General features: G+C 52.5%; 1 protein-coding gene across 1 annotated transcript in view; it reads right to left on the bottom strand.

The window, feature by feature from the left end:
• Positions 1–6899, bottom strand: part of LOC132405701 (RELT-like protein 2) — a 31668-nt gene extending 24769 nt beyond the window's left edge. The window contains exons 1-2 of the mRNA XM_059990724.1: positions 6305–6899; positions 974–1176 (exon numbers count right to left, since the gene is read on the bottom strand). Of these exons, the coding sequence (XP_059846707.1) occupies positions 974–1172 (199 nt within the window). The 5' untranslated portion in view covers positions 1173–1176; positions 6305–6899. The remainder of the gene's footprint in view (positions 1–973; positions 1177–6304) is intronic.
• Positions 6900–17803: the final 10904 nt, after the last annotated feature.

Genomic DNA, 17803 nt, shown 5'->3' with positions numbered 1-17803 from the left:
GACACAGAACAGAGAACCATAAGACATAGTTGCAGAATTAGCCCATTCAGTCTATTGAATCTACTCCGCCATTCCATCATGGCTAGTTTATTATCCCCCTCAGCACCACCCTCCTGCCTTCTCCCCATAACCTTTGATGCCATTACTAATCAGGAACCTATCAGCCTCCATTGTCAATATACCCAGTGACTTGGCCTCCAGTCTGCGGCAATGAATTCCACAGATTCACCACCCTCTGGCCAAAGAAATTCCTCATCTCTGTTTTAAATGGACATCCCTTGATTCTGAGTGTGCCCTCTGGTCCTAGACACCCCCTGCCCTCTCATAGGAACATCCTCCCCATAATCCTCTCTAACCAGGCCTTTCAATAATTGATTGTTTGACTGTGTTATATGTTTCTACCCTGGTTGGGCCTGGGGCTAGCAACCCCTCCCATAAAAACCCAGAGCTACAGAAACATCAACAGAAGCTCCAAAGATGTCATCCCTGGGAGAGAAAGGTTCCTTGATGGGCTACACCTTGAAAGACTGAGAGACTGACCCAGGACAGAGGACTCTGGCGAGCTGCTTTAGGCATCCTCTGCCCCAGCAGGGATGAAACCTGTTTTCACAAGAAACAAGAACACCAGCTTCTCCTTCCACTATGACACAATCATTCACTGTTACTTCGGTTCACCATTTGGCTCACTGAGTCTGTTCCACCGTTCCATAAAGCCTGCATCTCTGTTCTAAAGGGGCATCCCTCTAATCTGAGGCTGTGCCCTCTGGTCCTAGACTCCCACTCTCTGGGAAACCTGCCTTTGAAAAGTTTCAATCAGATCCCCCCTTCCCCCATTCTTCTAAACTCCAGTGAGCACAGGCACAGACCATTAAAAACACCTCAGATGTTAACCCTTTCATCCTGTATCCAAACGGCCCCCAACCCACTCTCTCCATCGGAATGCAGCTATTGCATCTGTGTGTTGGCCACTGACCCTCAGCTGGAGCACCTGCCTCGGCCTCTGGCCCCAGCCCCTGGGAAGTCCGGCAGCGATAGCCCCTCTCCTGCAGTACGTGACAAAGCAGAATGCCCAACAGACCCATCACAAAGAAGACCAGGATCACCAGGAAGATGGTGTATAGATTCTGAGGGCGCAAAGTTTCTTCAGTCCCGTCGTTCTCCATCCCGCGCATTTGTCTGAAAATGGAAAAAAACATGTCTTTCATCAATGATTGGTTGATGGTGTGGCCGATGGATGTGAAATCCTTCCTGATGGGGAGCACCCAACACTGGTTATCCATGACTGCTGCAAAACACACATACACAAAATCATGGCACGTATTCAGACATGGTAACGAGAGGGAACAGTTTTAAGGTGCTTGGAAGTAGGTACAGAGATGTCAGGGGTAAGTTTTTTATGCAGGGATTGGTGAGTGCATGGAATGGGCTGCTGGTGACTGCGGTGGAGGTGAATACGATAGGGTCTTTTAAGAGACTCCTGCATAGATAGGTACATGGAACTTAGAAAAATAGAGGGCTATGGGTAACCCTAGATAATTTCTAAAGTAAGTATATGTTTGGCACAGTATTGTGGCCAAAGGGCCTGTATTGTGCTGTAGGTTTTCCATGTTTCTAACTTCCGCGTACCCTACACAACAGAGCTGGGAGCACATTATAGGTGTTTGTCTCTCTGTGGGCAAGGGAAACACGTATCCAAATGGAAGAGAGAAAGGATAAAGTGGTGTCCTGCTTGCGATTGATTTTAGCATGAAATTCAGAGCAAGGTGAATTTGATACCGTCCCAGGTGACCTTGCACACATCCACTCAAACATCTGCAACGGGAGCCTGACTCACTAGGCAATGGCACGTCCCTAAAGTCAGATGTGTCAAAGCCTTCCTCACAATTCCTGGGAGGGCAGGTTCACCACAGGCAAGGGGCTCTGAGTCTCAGAGTAGAACAGTACAGAAACAGGCTATTCAGCCAATCATACCTGTGCTAACCCTTTTGCCCATCTACCCTAATCCATCTCCCTGCATCAGCACCATATCCCTCTGTGTCTTGCCTACATCTAAATGTTGTAAACACAGTTACTACACACTCAGTCGTCACTTTATTTGATACTCCTGTACACCAGCTCGTTAATGCAAATACTTAATCAGCCAATCGTGTGGCAGCAACTCAATGCATAAAATCATGCAGACGTGGTCAAGAGGTTCAATTGTTATTCCGACCAAACATCAGAATGGGGAAGAATTGTGATCTAGGAGACCTTGGCTGTGGAGTGATAGTTGATGTCAGGCAGGCTGAGAAACTGCAGACCTCCTCGGATTTTCATACTCAACAGTCTCTCGGATTTACAGAGAACGGTATGAAAAACAAAAGCATCCAGTGAGAGGCAGTTCTGTGGGTTGTTGATGAGAGTGGTCAGAGGAGAATAGCCAGACTGGTTCAAACTGTCAGGAAGGCGACAGTGACGACAGACACTCAGTAACCATGCATTACGACACTGATATGCCGAACAGCATCTCTGAATGCACAACACCTCCAGCCTCGATGGCAGGAATGAGAAGAGGGCAGATCCTACAGGCCCTGTACTGTGCTGTAATGTTCTCTCTCAGTGAGCCCATCACGTTGTCCCTTATCAGTGGTGACACTGCCCAGTCTCTCCTGTGTCCCATCAGGAACGCTCATCCCTTTGAACAACGAGTCACCATCACTGCCAAAGTTCAAAGTTTAAACTTCAAAGTAAAGTTTAATCGAAGTACATATACAAGCCTGAGATTCATTTTGTTGTGGGCATTCTGTTCATCCCAATGTTGTCACCATCCCTCATGCTGATCCACACTTAGCCTTACCTGTGAGGTTCCATCCATTCAGAACCACCCCCCCCCCCACCCCCCCAGGTTCCCTTACCTCGCCTGTCTCTGTCTGGGGGCTTGTCACCATCAGCTGCTTCCCAACCCCTTCAAACTGAATTCCACCCTCCTGAGCTGTATGAGCAACCTCCCTACGAGGAAATCAGTTCCCTCCTCCAGCCTCACAACTTTGCCCTCTTTGTCAAAGTAATTTTATTATCAAAGTACGTATATGTCATCACGTATCAGAGGCCTCCAATCTGACAGCATGAACATCGATTTCTCTTTCTGGTTAAAAACATTCCTTTCCCTTTCCCTCCTCTTACCTCTTCTCCTCACAGACAGCCCAAGAGGCAGACAGCAGTTTGGGCGGCTTCAGAGCAGTGTGTCAGACATGGCCATAAGCGGAACAGGAGCTCCACAGGGGACTGTATCGGATCCCTTCCTGTTCACCCTGTATACCTCAGACTTTAGATACAACACCGACTCATGTCATCTGCAGAAATTCTCTGACGACTCAGCAATGGTTGGGTGTATAAAGGGAGGACGGGAGGGTGAATGCAGGACCCTTGGGGAGGACTTTGTCAGTTGGTGCAAGCTGAATCATCTGCAGCTCAACCACAGTAAGACAAAGGAGATGGTGATGGACTTTAGGAAGACCAAGCCTGCACTGCTCCCTGTCACTATTGATGGTGAGGACCTGGGGTGCACCTGGATGACAGGCTTGAGTGGAGCACCAACACAGAGGCTGTGTACAAGGAGGGCCAGAGTCACCTCTACCTCCTGCGGAGACTGGAGAATGCAAGCCCTTCCTTCACATGTTCTACCAGCCTGTTTGTTGCCAGCACAGTCTTCTTTGTGGTGGTGGTGTTGAGGGAGTGGCATCAACATGGGTGATGCCAACAGGCTCGATAAACTGATTAGAAAGGCTGGCTCTGTTATTGGAGTCAAACTGGTCACACTGGAGGCTGTGGGAGGACAAAGGTCCCTGCAGAAGATCTTGGCAATTCTGGCCAATGTTTCCCACCCTCTGCGTGCCACCTTGACTGAACAGAGGAGCACTCTCAGAAACAGACTGACAACTGCGCTGCTCCGATATGCCAGGGAAGTGATGACCCCCTCTTGTTAGACTGTTTGTGCTAACTTATTTTTTATTTTTTCTTACTTCTCTTCGAATATTTGTGTATCTGTGCTCTTGCAATGCTACTGTGACACTGTCGTTTCCTGTGGGATCCACCACCTCCCCCAGTTGCCCCTCCTCCTTCCCTTTCTCCCACGATCCACTCTCCTCTTCTGCCAGATTCCTTCCTCTCCAGTCCTTGACCTTTCCCACCTTCCAGCTGGACCTCCTTCCTCCTCCCAACCTTTTTATTCTGGTCTCTTCCCCCCTTCCTTTCCAGCCCTGAAGAAGGGTCTCGGCCTGAAACATCGGCTCTTTATTCATTGCCGGGGATGCTGCCTGACGAGCAGGGTTTGACTGTGTTATATGTTTCTACCCTGGTTGGGCCTGGGGCTAGCAACCCCTCCCATAAAAACCCAGAGCTACAGAAACATCAACAGAAGCTCCAAAGATGACATCCCTGGGAGAGAAAGGTTCTTTGATGGGCTACACCTTGAAAGACTGAGAGACTGACCCAGGACAGAGGACTCTGGCGAGCTGCTTTAGGCATCCTCTGCCCCAGCAGGGATGAAACCTGTTTTCACAAGAAACAAGAACACCAGCTTCTCCTTCCACTATGACACAACCATTCACTGTTCAGCACGTCTGGTTTCCAGCACCTGCATAGTCTCTTGTGTTAATGTAATCACAGACCACCGAGGTGCCTACACAGAATTTCTAGTCATGGAAAGGTACAGCACAGAAACGGGCCTTTCGGCCCATCTACTCTGTTCCAAACCATATGAATTGCCTAGTCCCGTGAAAAACTATACATAAACAAAGGCTGAAATACAACCACAGTGTAAAAGAAGACAAATCGTGTAAATAAGTGAAAATAAACGGCTTGGGGCAGCACAGAGAGGAGTGTTAACGCTTCACAACCCCGGTGTCCGGGAGGAGTTTGTGTATTCTCCCCGTGACTTCCCTCCCGTCCCCCCGCGGTGCTCGGGCAATGGATCACACGGGTGTAACTGGCTGGCTGAGCCAGAAGGCATCTTTACGTAAAAAAAATACTGAAAATGAAAACACAAGAACAGAAATAGGCCATTCGGCCAGTCGAGCCTGTTCCACCATTCTATCGTGGCTGATTTATTATCCCTCTCAACCCCATTCTCCTTTTACCCCGAAACTTTTGACTCCCTGACCAGTCAACCTCCGCTTTAAGCATACCCAAGCAAAATCAGGCATGAGATGAATAAAATGGTCGATATTTCCGACGGCTGCATCTCGGAAAAAGGATAAAATCGGGACTGGAAAGGAAGGGGCGACTGGGCCGTGGCGATGAGTTCCACAGATTCAGCTGAAGAAATCCCTCCTTGCCTCTGGTCCAGCCCGACAGTGTCAACAGCGAGCGGTTTCGGCGGCTGAACCCGGTCTCACCTTACGGAGTGAAGCTGTGGTCCGTGGTCCGGAGAACAGGAGAGAGAGACTGCACGCTTCCCCTCATCTGAGCGCAGAGAAATCACCGTATCTCCGAGTAACCAGCGGACGCGTTAAGCCTCAGACAGACGGCAAATCTTTACCGCAGCGCACGGAGTGAGTGGGTCTGCCGGGAGATAGCTCTGCCACACCAGCAACCTGGAGGTGAGCTGAGGTGACTTTGCCTCTGGCTTTGACGTCAACGGGTCACAGGTTCCTCCTCTGGGAGTTCATGCCATCCAGATCCATCAGGAAGGATCCCACCACCCAGGCCAGGCTCCCTTCTCCCTGTGGCCTCAGGTTCAACAACAGTTATTACCCCTCAACCAGGAACTCTTCTCACCCCAACACTGAACTGTTCCTACATCTCCTGTTCGCCATACTGTTATTTTCATTCTGGTCGAATTCGCAGTTTGTTCTTTGTCTGTTTCTGTCGAGTGTGGTCTTTCACTAATTCTATTGGGTTCCTTGTATTTACTGTGTATGCCCGCAGGAAAATGAATTTACATTGAATTTTGGAAAAAAAATTACTCTCATATCTCCTTTGAACTCCCCCCTCACCATGGGTGCCACAGTACACAACACATCACATAATCTGCGGCTCAATTCCCGCTGCTGTCTGTAAGGAGTTTGTCCATTCTCCCCATGACCGCGTGGGTTTCCTCCCACAGTCCAAAGACCAACCGGTTGTGTGTTGTCCGTGATTAGGCTGAGGTGGAAGGGGGGAGAGCTCCAAGGGCCGGTGTCCACGCTGTATCTCAACAAATAAATTAGATACATTAATAAATGCCCTCTGCTATTAGACATTTCAATCCTGGGGAAAAGATGGTGCCTGTCTATTCTATCTAAGTCTCTCATAATCACTGACAGCAGAAATGAATGCCCCCCACCTCTGTCTGCCTGGCGTTCAGGGTGTCCATCACCGTGTCTGTCAGCAGCTTCTTCTCGTCTTTCATCTGGTCAAGTTCTGAGTGGAGACTCGGGAATGCTCTCCACTCAGATTCTTCGTTGCTGGTCCCGTGACAGCTTTGTTTTACCAATCAGGGTTCATAGCCCGGAGTTGAACCCCCAAACCTGGAGGTCAGTGGTCTGCCCTCTACCCTTTGACCTGTTTGGCATGGGTGACCCTACCATGATACGAAACATAAAACCCTGGCTCCGGTCAGCATACCTTGCCAGGTCACTGGGCCGCCAAACCACAACAAGATGCTGGACATCTCGGAGGCCTGGCTCCCTGAATCCAGTGCAAAGCTCATCCCCATCACCGGGGGTGGAGGGAGCCGCATCATCCGGGCAAGTGAGCGACGGGACCTACCGACAAGCTGCAGCTGCGAGGACATACACAGAGAAATGCTGGGAAAGGGCCAGTAACATCATGAAGGATGTGACCCACTCTGCTCAGTGACTGTTTGACCCACTCCCATCAGGGAGGAGACTATGTAGCATCCACACCAGGACCAGCAGACTCAAAAACACTGACTCTCCCAGGAGAGTAACGCTGACCCCCCCCCCACCCAGATCAAAAACAGTTACTCTCCCCGGACAGTAATGCTGACACCCCCCACCCAAATCAAAAACCGTAACTCTCCCCAGACAGTAACGCTGACCCCCCCCCACCCAGATCAAAAACAGTTACTCTCCCCGGACAGTAATGCTGACACCCCCCACCCAGATCAAAAACCGTAACTCTCCCCAGACAGTAATGCAGACCACCCCCACCCAGATCAAAAACAGTGAATCTCACCGGACAGTAACGCTGACCCCCCCCCCACCCAGATCAAAAACCGTAACTCTCCCCAGACAGTAATGCTGACACCCCCCACCCAGATCAAAAACAGTGAATCTCACCGGACAGTAACGCTGACCCCCCCCCCCCACCCAGATCAAAAACAGTTACTCTCCCCGGACAGTAATGCTGACCAGCCCCACCCAGATCAAAAACAGTGCCTCTCCCCGGACAGTAATGCTGCCCCCCACCCAGATCAAAAACACTGACTCTCCCCGGACAGTAATGCTGACACCCCCCACCCAGATTAAAAACACTGACTCTCCCCGGACAGTAACGCTGACCACCCCCACCCAGATCAAAAACCGTAACTCTCCCCGGACAGTAATGCTGACCACCACCACCCAGCTCAAAAACAGTGACTCTCCCCGGACAGTAATGCTGACACCCCCCACCCAGATCAAAAACCATAACTCTCCCCGGACAGTAATGCTGACCACCCCCACCCAGATCAAAAACAGTGCCTCTCCCCGGACAGTAATGCTGCCCCCCACCCAGATCAAAAACAGTGACTCTCCCCAGACAGTAATGCTGACCACACCCCACCCAGATCAAAAACTGTGACTCTCCCCCCACAGTAATGCTGACCGCCCCCCCAGCTCAAAAACAGTGACTCTCCCCAGACAATAATGCTGACCACCCCCATCCACCCAGATCAAAAACAGTGACTCTCCCCGGACAGTAATGCTGACCACCCCACACACAGAACAAAAACAGTGACTCTCCCCGGACAGTAATGCTGACCACCCCCCCCCCACCCAGCTCAAAAACAGTGACTCTCCCCAGGGAGTAATGCTGACCACCCCCCACCCAGATCAAAAACAGTGACTCTCCCCAGGGAGTAATGCTGACCACCCCACACACAGATCAAAAACAGTGACTCTCCCCGGACAGTAATGCTGACCACCCCACACACAGATCAAAAACAGTGACTCTCCCCAGACAGTAATGCTGACCACCCCCACCCAGATCAAAAACAGTGACTCTCCCCGGACAGTAATGCTGACCAATCCCACCCGGATCAAAAACAGTGACTCTCCCCGGAAAGTAATGCTGACCCCCACCCCACCCAGATCAAAAACAGTGACTCTCCCCGGACAGTAATGCTGACCACCCCCACCCAAATCAAAAACCGTAACTCTCCCCAGACAGTAACGCTGACCCCCCCCCACCCAGATCAAAAACAGTTACTCTCCCCGGACAGTAATGCTGACACCCCCCACCCAGATCAAAAACCGTAACTCTCCCCAGACAGTAATGCAGACCACCCCCACCCAGATCAAAAACAGTGAATCTCACCGGACAGTAACGCTGACCCCCCCCCCCCACCCAGATCAAAAACCGTAACTCTCCCCAGACAGTAATGCTGACACCCCCCACCCAGATCAAAAACAGTGAATCTCACCGGACAGTAACGCTGACCCCCCCCCCCAACCCAGATCAAAAACAGTTACTCTCCCCGGACAGTAATGCTGACCACCCCCACCCAGATCAAAAACAGTGCCTCTCCCCGGACAGTAATGCTGCCCCCCACCCAGATCAAAAACACTGACTCTCCCCGGACAGTAATGCTGACACCCCCCACCCAGATTAAAAACACTGACTCTCCCCGGACAGTAACGCTGACCACCCCCACCCAGATCAAAAACCGTAACTCTCCCCGGACAGTAATGCTGACCACCACCACCCAGCTCAAAAACAGTGACTCTCCCCGGACAGTAATGCTGACCGCCCCCCCAGCTCAAAAACAGTGACTCTCCCCAGACAATAATGCTGACCACCCCCATCCACCCAGATCAAAAACAGTGACTCTCCCCGGACAGTAATGCTGACCACCCCACACACAGAACAAAAACAGTGACTCTCCCCGGACAGTAATGCTGACCACCCCCCCCCCACCCAGCTCAAAAACAGTGACTCTCCCCAGGGAGTAATGCTGACCACCCCCCACCCAGATCAAAAACAGTGACTCTCCCCAGGGAGTAATGCTGACCACCCCACACACAGATCAAAAACAGTGACTCTCCCCGGACAGTAATGCTGACCACCCCACACACAGATCAAAAACAGTGACTCTCCCCAGACAGTAATGCTGACCACCCCCACCCAGATCAAAAACAGTGACTCTCCCCGGACAGTAATGCTGACCAATCCCACCCGGATCAAAAACAGTGACTCTCCCCGGAAAGTAATGCTGACCCCCACCCCACCCAGATCAAAAACAGTGACTCTCCCCGGACAGTAATGCTGACCACCCCCACCCAGATAAAAAACAGTGACTCTCCCCGGACAGAAATGCTGATGCCCCCACCCAGATCAAAAACAGTGACTCTCCCCAGACAGTAATGCTGACCACCACCACCCAGATCAAAAACAGTGACTCTCCCCGGACAGTAATGCTGACCACCCCCACCCAGATCAAAAACAGTAACTCTCCCCAGACAGTAATGCTGAACCCCCCCACCCAGATCAAAAACAGTGACTCTCCCCAGACAGTAATGCTGACCACCCCCACCCAGATCAAAAACAGTGACTCTCCCCGGACAGTAATGCTTACCACCCCCACCCAGATCAAAAACAGTGACTCTCCCCGGACAGTAATGCTTACCACCCCCACCCAGATCAAAAACAGTGACTCTCCCCAGGGAGTAATGCTGACCACCCCTCACCCAGATCAAAAACAGTGACTCTCCCCGGACAGTAATGCTGACCACCCCCACCCAGATCAAAAACAGTGACTCTCCCCGGACAGTAATGCTGACCGCCCCCCCACCCAGATCAAAAACAGTGACTCTCCCCGGACAGTAATGCTGACCACCCCCACCCAGATCAAAAACAGTGACTCTCCCCAGACAGTAATGCTGACCGCCCCCCCACCCAGATCAAAAACAGTGACTCTACCCGGACAGTAATGCTGACCACCCCCATCCAGATCAAAAACAGTGACTCTCCCCGGACAGTAATGCTGACCACCCCCACCCAGATCAAAAACAGTGACTCTCCCCGGACAGTAATGCTGATCGCCCCCCCACCCAGATCAAAAACAGTGTCTCTCCCCGGACAGTAATGCTGACCGCCCCCCCACCCAGATCAAAAACAGTGACTCTCCCCGGACAGTAATGCTGACCACCCCCACCCAGATCAAAAACAGTGACTCTCCCCGGACAGTAATGCTGACCACCCCCACCCAGATCAAAAACAGTGACTCTCCCCGGACAGTAATGCTGACCACCCCCACCCAGATCAAAAACAGTGATTCTCCCCGGACAGTAATGCTGACCACCCCCACCCACCCAGCTCAAAAACAGTGACTCTCCCCGGACAGTAATGCTGACCGCCCGCCCACCCAGATCAAAAACAGTGACTCTCCCTGGACAGTAATGCTGACCACCCCCACCCAGATCAAAAACAGTGACTCTCCCCGGACAGTAATGCTGACCACCCCCACCCAGATCAAAAACTGTGACTCTCCCCGCACAGTAATGCTGACCGCCCCCCCAGCTCAAAAACAGTGACTCTTCCCGGACAGTAATGCTGAACAATCCCACCCGGATCAAAAACAGTGACTCCCCCCGGAAAGTAATGCTGACCCCCACCCCACCCAGATCAAAAACAGTGACTCTCCCTGGACAGTAATGCTAACCACCCCCACCCAGATCAAAAACAGTGACTCTCCCCAGACAGTAATGCTGACCACCCCCACCCAGATCAAAAACAGTGACTCTCCCCGGACAGTAATGCTGACCTCCACCCAGCTCAAATCAGTGACTCTCCCCGGACAGTAATGCTGACCACCCCCACCCAGATCAAAAACAGTGACTCTCCCCGGACAGTAATGCTGACCACCCCCACCCAGATCAAAAACAGTGACTCTCCCCAGACAGTAATGCTGACCACCCCCACCCAGATCAAAAACAGTGACTCTCCCCGGACAGTAATGCGAACCACCCCCACCCAGATCAAAAACAGTGACTCTCCCCGGACAGTAATGCTGACCACCGCCACCCAGATCAAAAACAGTGGCTCTCCCCTGACAGTAATGCTGACCACCCCCACCCAGATCAAAAACAGTGACTCTCCCCGGACAGTAATGCTGACCACCCCCAGCCAGATCAAAAACAGTGACTCTCCCCGTACAGTAATGCTGATGCCCCCACCCAGATCAAAAACAGTGACGCTCCCCAGACAGTAATGCTGACCACCCCCACCCAGATCAAAAACTGTGACTCTCCCCGCACAGTAATGCTGACCGCCCCCCCAGCTCAAAAACAGTGACTCTTCCCGGACAGTAATGCTGACCACCCCCAGCCAGATCAAAAACAGTGACTCTCCCCGGACAGTAATGCTTACCACCCCCACCCAGATCAAAAACAGTGACTCTCCCCAGGGAGTAATGCTGACCACCCCACACACAGATCAAAAACAGTGACTCTCCCCGGACAGTAATGCTGACCACCCCACACACAGATCAAAAACAGTGACTCTCCCCGGACAGTAATGCTGACCACCCCCACCCAGATCAAAAACAGTGACTCTCCCCGGACAGTAATGCTAACCACCCCCACCCAGATCAAAAACAGTGACTCTCCCCGGACAGTAATGCTGACCACCCCCACCCAGATCAAAAACAGTGACTCTCCCCGGACAGTAATGCTGACCACCCCCACCCAGATCAAAAACAGTGACTCTCCCCAGACAGTAATGCTGACCACCCCCACCCAGATCAAAAACAGTGACTCTCCCCGGACAGTAATGCTAACCACCCCCACCCAGATCAAAAACAGTGACTCTCCCCGGACAGTAATGCTGACCACCGCCACCCAGATCAAAAACAGTGGCTCTCCCCTGACAGTAATGCTGACCACCCCCACCCAGATCAAAAACAGTGACTCTCCCCGGACAGTAATGCTGACCACCCCCAGCCAGATAAAAAACAGTGACTCTCCCCGGACAGTAATGCTGATGCCCCCACCCAGATCAAAAACAGTGACTCTCCCCAGACAGTAATGCTGACCACCCCCACCCAGATCAAAAACAGTGACTCTCCCCGGACAGTAATGCTGACCACCCCCACCCAGATCAAAAACAGTAACTCTCCCCAGACAGTAATGCTGAACCCCCCCACCCAGATCAAAAACAGTGACTCTCCCCGGACAGTAATGCTGACCGCCCCCCCACCCAGATCAAAAACAGTGACTCTCCTCGGACAGTAATGCTGACCGCCCCCCCACCCAGATCAAAAACAGTGACTCTCCCCAGACAGTAATGCTGACCACCCCCACCCAGATCAAAAACAGTGACTCTCCCCGGACAGTAATGCTGACCACCCCCACCCAGATAAAAAACAGTGACTCTCCCCGGACAGTAATGCTAACCACCCCCACCCAGATCAAAAACAGTGACTCTCCCCAGACAGTAATGCTGACCACCCCCACCCAGATCAAAAACAGTGACTCTCCCCGGACAGTAATGCTGACCACCCCCACCCAGATCAAAAACAGTAACTCTCCCCAGACAGTAATGCTGAACCCCCCACCCAGATCAAAAACAGTGACTCTCCCCGGACAGTAATGCTGACCGCCCCCCCACCCAGATCAAAAACAGTGACTCTCCTCGGACAGTAATGCTGACCGCCCCCCCACCCAGTTCAAAAACAGTGACTCTCCCCGGACAGTAATGCTGACCACCCCCACCCAGATCAAAAACAGTGACTCTCCCCGGACAGTAATGCTTACCACCCCCACCCAGATCAAAAACAGTGACTCTCCCCAGGGAGTAATGCTGACCACCCCCCACCCAGATCAAAAACAGTGACTCTCCCCGGACAGTAATGCTGACCAATCCCACCCGGATCAAAAACAGTGACTCTCCCCGGAAAGTAATGCTGACCCCCACCCCACCCAGATCAAAAACAGTGACTCTCCCCGGACAGTAATGCTGACCACCCCCACCCAGATCAAAAACAGTGACTCTCCCCGGACAGTAATGCTGACCACCCCCACCCAGATCAAAAACAGTGACTCTCCCCGGACAGTAATGCTAACCACCCCCACCCAGATCAAAAACAGTGTCTCTCCCCGGACAGTAATGCTGACCACCCCCACCCAGATCAAAAACTGTGACTCTCCCCAGACAGTAATGCTGACCACCCCTCACCCAGATCAAAAACAGTGACTCTCCCCGGACAGTAATGCTGACCCCCCTCACCCAGATCAAAAACAGTGACTCTCCCCGGACAGTAATGCTGACCACCCCCACCCAGATCAAAAACAGTGACTCTCCCCGGACAGTAATGCTGACCACCCCCACCCAGATCAAAAACAGTGACTCTCCCCGGACAGTAATGCTGACCACCCCCACCCAGATCAAAAACAGTGACTCTCCCCGGACAGTATTGCTGACCACCCCCACCCACCCAGCTCAAAAACAGTGACTCTCCCCGGACAGTAATGCTGACTGCCCCCCCACCCAGATCAAAAACAGTGACTCTCCCCGGACAGTAATGCTGACCACCCCCACACAGATCAAAAACAGTGACTCTCCCCGGACAGTAATGCTGACCACCCCACACACAGATCAAAAACAGTGACTCTCCCCAGACAGTAATGCTGACCACCCCCACCCAGATCAAAAACAGTGACTCTCCCCGGACAGTAATGCTGACCAATCCCACCCGGATCAAAAACAGTGACTCTCCCCGGAAAGTAATGCTGACCCCCACCCCACCCAGATCAAAAACAGTGACTCTCCCCGGACAGTAATGCTGACCACCCCCACCCAGATAAAAAACAGTGACTCTCCCCGGACAGTAATGCTGATGCCCCCACCCAGATCAAAAACAGTGACTCTCCCCAGACAGTAATGCTGACCACCGCCACCCAGATCAAAAACAGTGACTCTCCCCGGACAGTAATGCTGACCACCCCCACCCAGATCAAAAACAGTAACTCTCCCCAGACAGTAATGCTGAACCCCCCCACCCAGATCAAAAACAGTGACTCTCCCCGGACAGTAATGCTGACCCCCGCCCCCCACCCAGCTCAAAAACAGTGACTCTCCTCGGACAGTAATGCTGACGCCCCCCCCCCCCCCCTACCCAGCTCAAAAACAGTGACTCTCCCCGGACAGTAATGCTGACCTCCACCCAGCTCAAATCAGTGACTCTCCCCGAACAGTAATGCTGACCACCCCCACCCAGATCAAAAACAGTGACTCTCCCCGGACAGTAATGCTAACCACCCCCACCCAGATCAAAAACAGTAACTCTCCCCAGACAGTAATGCTGACCACCACACACACAGATCAAAAACAGTGACTCTCCCCGGACAGTAATGCTGACCACCCCAACCCAGATCAAAAACAGTGACTCTCCCCAGGGAGTAATGCTGACCACCCCACACACAGATCAAAAACAGTGACTCTCCCCGGACAGTAATGCTGACCACCCCACACACAGTTCAAAAACAGTGACTCTCCCCGGACAGTAATGCTGACCACCGCCACCCAGATCAAAAACAGTGACTCTCCCCGGACAGTAATGCTGACCAATCCCACCCGGATCAAAAACAGTGACTCTCCCCGGAAAGTAATGCTGACCCCCACCCCACCCAGATCAAAAACAGTGACTCTCCCTGGACAGTAATGCTGACCACCCCCACCCAGATCAAAAACAGTGACTCTCCCTGGACAGTAATGCTGACCACCCCCACCCAGATCAAAAACAATGACTCTCCCCGGACAGTAATGCTAACCACCCCCACCCAGATCAAAAACAGTGACTCTCCCTGGACAGTAATGCTGACCGCCCCCACCCAGATCAAAAACTGTGACTCTCCACAGACAGTAATGCTGACCACCCCTCACCCAGATCAAAAACAGTGACTCTCCCCGGACAGTAAGGCTGACCCCCCCCTACCCAGATCAAAAACAGTTACTCTCCCCAGACAGTAATGCTGACCACCCACACCCATATCAAAAACAGTTACTCTCCCCAGACAGTAATGCTAACCACCCCCACCCAGATCAAAAACAGTGACTCTCCCTGGACAGTAATGCTGACCACCCCCACCCAGATCAAAAACTGTGAATCTCCCAAGACAGTAATGCTGACCACCCCTCACCCAGATCAAAAACAGTGACTCTCCCCGGACAGTAATGCTGACCGCCCCCCCACCCAGATCAAAAACAGTGACTCTCCCCGGACAGTAATGCTGACCAATCCCACCCGGATCAAAAACAGTGACTCTCCCCGGACAGTAATGCTGACCCCCACCCAGATCAAAAACAGTAACTCTCCCCAGACAGTAATGCTGACCACCCCCATCCAGATCAAAAACAGTGACTCTCCCCGGACAGTAATGCTGACCACCACACACACAGATCAAAAACAGTGACTCTCCCCGGACAGTAATGCTGACCACCCCCACCCAGATCAAAAACAGTGACTCTCCCCGGACAGTAATGCTTACCACCCCCACCCAGATCAAAAACAGTGACTCTCCCCGGACAGTAATGCTTACCACCCCCACCCAGATCAAAAACAGTGACTCTCCCCAGGGAGTAATGCTGACCACCCCTCACCCAGATCAAAAACAGTGACTCTCCCCGGACAGTAATGCTGACCACCCCCACCCAGATCAAAAACAGTGACTCTCCCCGGACAGTAATGCTGACCGCCCCCCCACCCAGATCAAAAACAGTGACTCTCCCCGGACAGTAATGCTGACCACCCCCACCCAGAACAAAAACAGTGACTCTCCCCAGACAGTAATGCTGACCGCCCCCCCACCCAGATCAAAAACAGTGACTCTACCCGGACAGTAATGCTGACCACCCCCACCCAGATCAAAAACAGTGACTCTCCCCGGACAGTAATGCTGACCACCCCCACCCAGATCAAAAACAGTGACTCTCCCCGGACAGTAATGCTGATCGCCCCCCCACCCAGATCAAAAACAGTGTCTCTCCCCGGACAGTAATGCTGACCGCCCCCCCAACCAGATCAAACACAGTGACTCTCCCCGGACAGTAATGCTGACCACCCCCACCCAGATCAAAAACAGTGACTCTCCCCGGACAGTAATGCTGACCACCCCCACCCACCCAGCTCAAAAACAGTGACTCTCCCCGGACAGTAATGCTGACCGCCCCCCCACCCAGATCAAAAACAGTGACTCTCCCTGGACAGTAATGCTGACCACCCCCACCCAGATCAAAAACAGTGACTCTCCCCGGACAGTAATGCTGACCACCCCCACCCAGATCAAAAACTGTGACTCTCCCCGCACAGTAATGCTGACCGCCCCCCCAGCTCAAAAACAGTGACTCTTCCCGGACAGTAATGCTGAACAATCCCACCCGGATCAAAAACAGTGACTCCCCCCGGAAAGTAATGCTGACCCCCACCCCACCCAGATCAAAAACAGTGACTCTCCCTGGACAGTAATGCTAACCACCCCCACCCAGATCAAAAACAGTGACTCTCCCCAGACAGTAATGCTGACCACCCCCACCCAGATCAAAAACAGTGACTCTCCCCGGACAGTAATGCTAACCACCCCCACCCAGATCAAAAACAGTGACTCTCCCCGGACAGTAATGCTGACCACCCCCACCCAGATCAAAAACAGTGACTCTCCCCGGACAGTAATGCTGACCACCCCCACCCAGATCAAAAACAGTGACTCTCCCCAGACAGTAATGCTGACCACCCCCACCCAGATCAAAAACAGTGACTCTCCCCGGACAGTAATGCGAACCACCCCCACCCAGATCAAAAACAGTGACTCTCCCCGGACAGTAATGCTGACCACCGCCACCCAGATCAAAAACAGTGGCTCTCCCCTGACAGTAATGCTGACCACCCCCACCCAGATCAAAAACAGTGACTCTCCCCGGACAGTAATGCTGACCACCCCCACCCAGATAAAAAACAGTGACTCTCCCCGGACAGTAATGCTGATGCCCCCACCCAGATCAAAAACTGTGACTCTCCCCGCACAGTAATGCTGACCGCCCCCCCAGCTCAAAAACAGTGACTCTTCCCGGACAGTAATGCTGACCACCCCCAGCCAGATCAAAAACAGTGACTCTCCCCGGACAGTAATGCTTACCACCCCCACCCAGATCAAAAACAGTGACTCTCCCCAGGGAGTAATGCTGACCACCCCACACACAGATCAAAAACAGTGACTCTCCCCGGACAGTAATGCTGACCACCCCACACACAGATCAAAAACAGTGACTCTCCCCGGACAGTAATGCTGACCACCCCCACCCAGATCAAAAACAGTGACTCTCCCCGGACAGTAATGCTAACCACCCCCACCCAGATCAAAAACAGTGACTCTCCCCGGACAGTAATGCTGACCACCCCCACCCAGATCAAAAACAGTGACTCTCCCCGGACAGTAATGCTGACCACCCCCACCCAGATCAAAAACAGTGACTCTCCCCAGACAGTAATGCTGACCACCCCCACCCAGATCAAAAACAGTGACTCTCCCCGGACAGTAATGCTAACCACCCCCACCCAGATCAAAAACAGTGACTCTCCCCGGACAGTAATGCTGACCACCGCCACCCAGATCAAAAACAGTGGCTC

This window comes from Hypanus sabinus, chromosome 15 (genome assembly GCF_030144855.1).
Source record: "Hypanus sabinus isolate sHypSab1 chromosome 15, sHypSab1.hap1, whole genome shotgun sequence".
NCBI lineage: Eukaryota > Metazoa > Chordata > Chondrichthyes > Myliobatiformes > Dasyatidae > Hypanus > Hypanus sabinus.
This window is presented reverse-complemented; position numbering and strand designations above follow the sequence as displayed.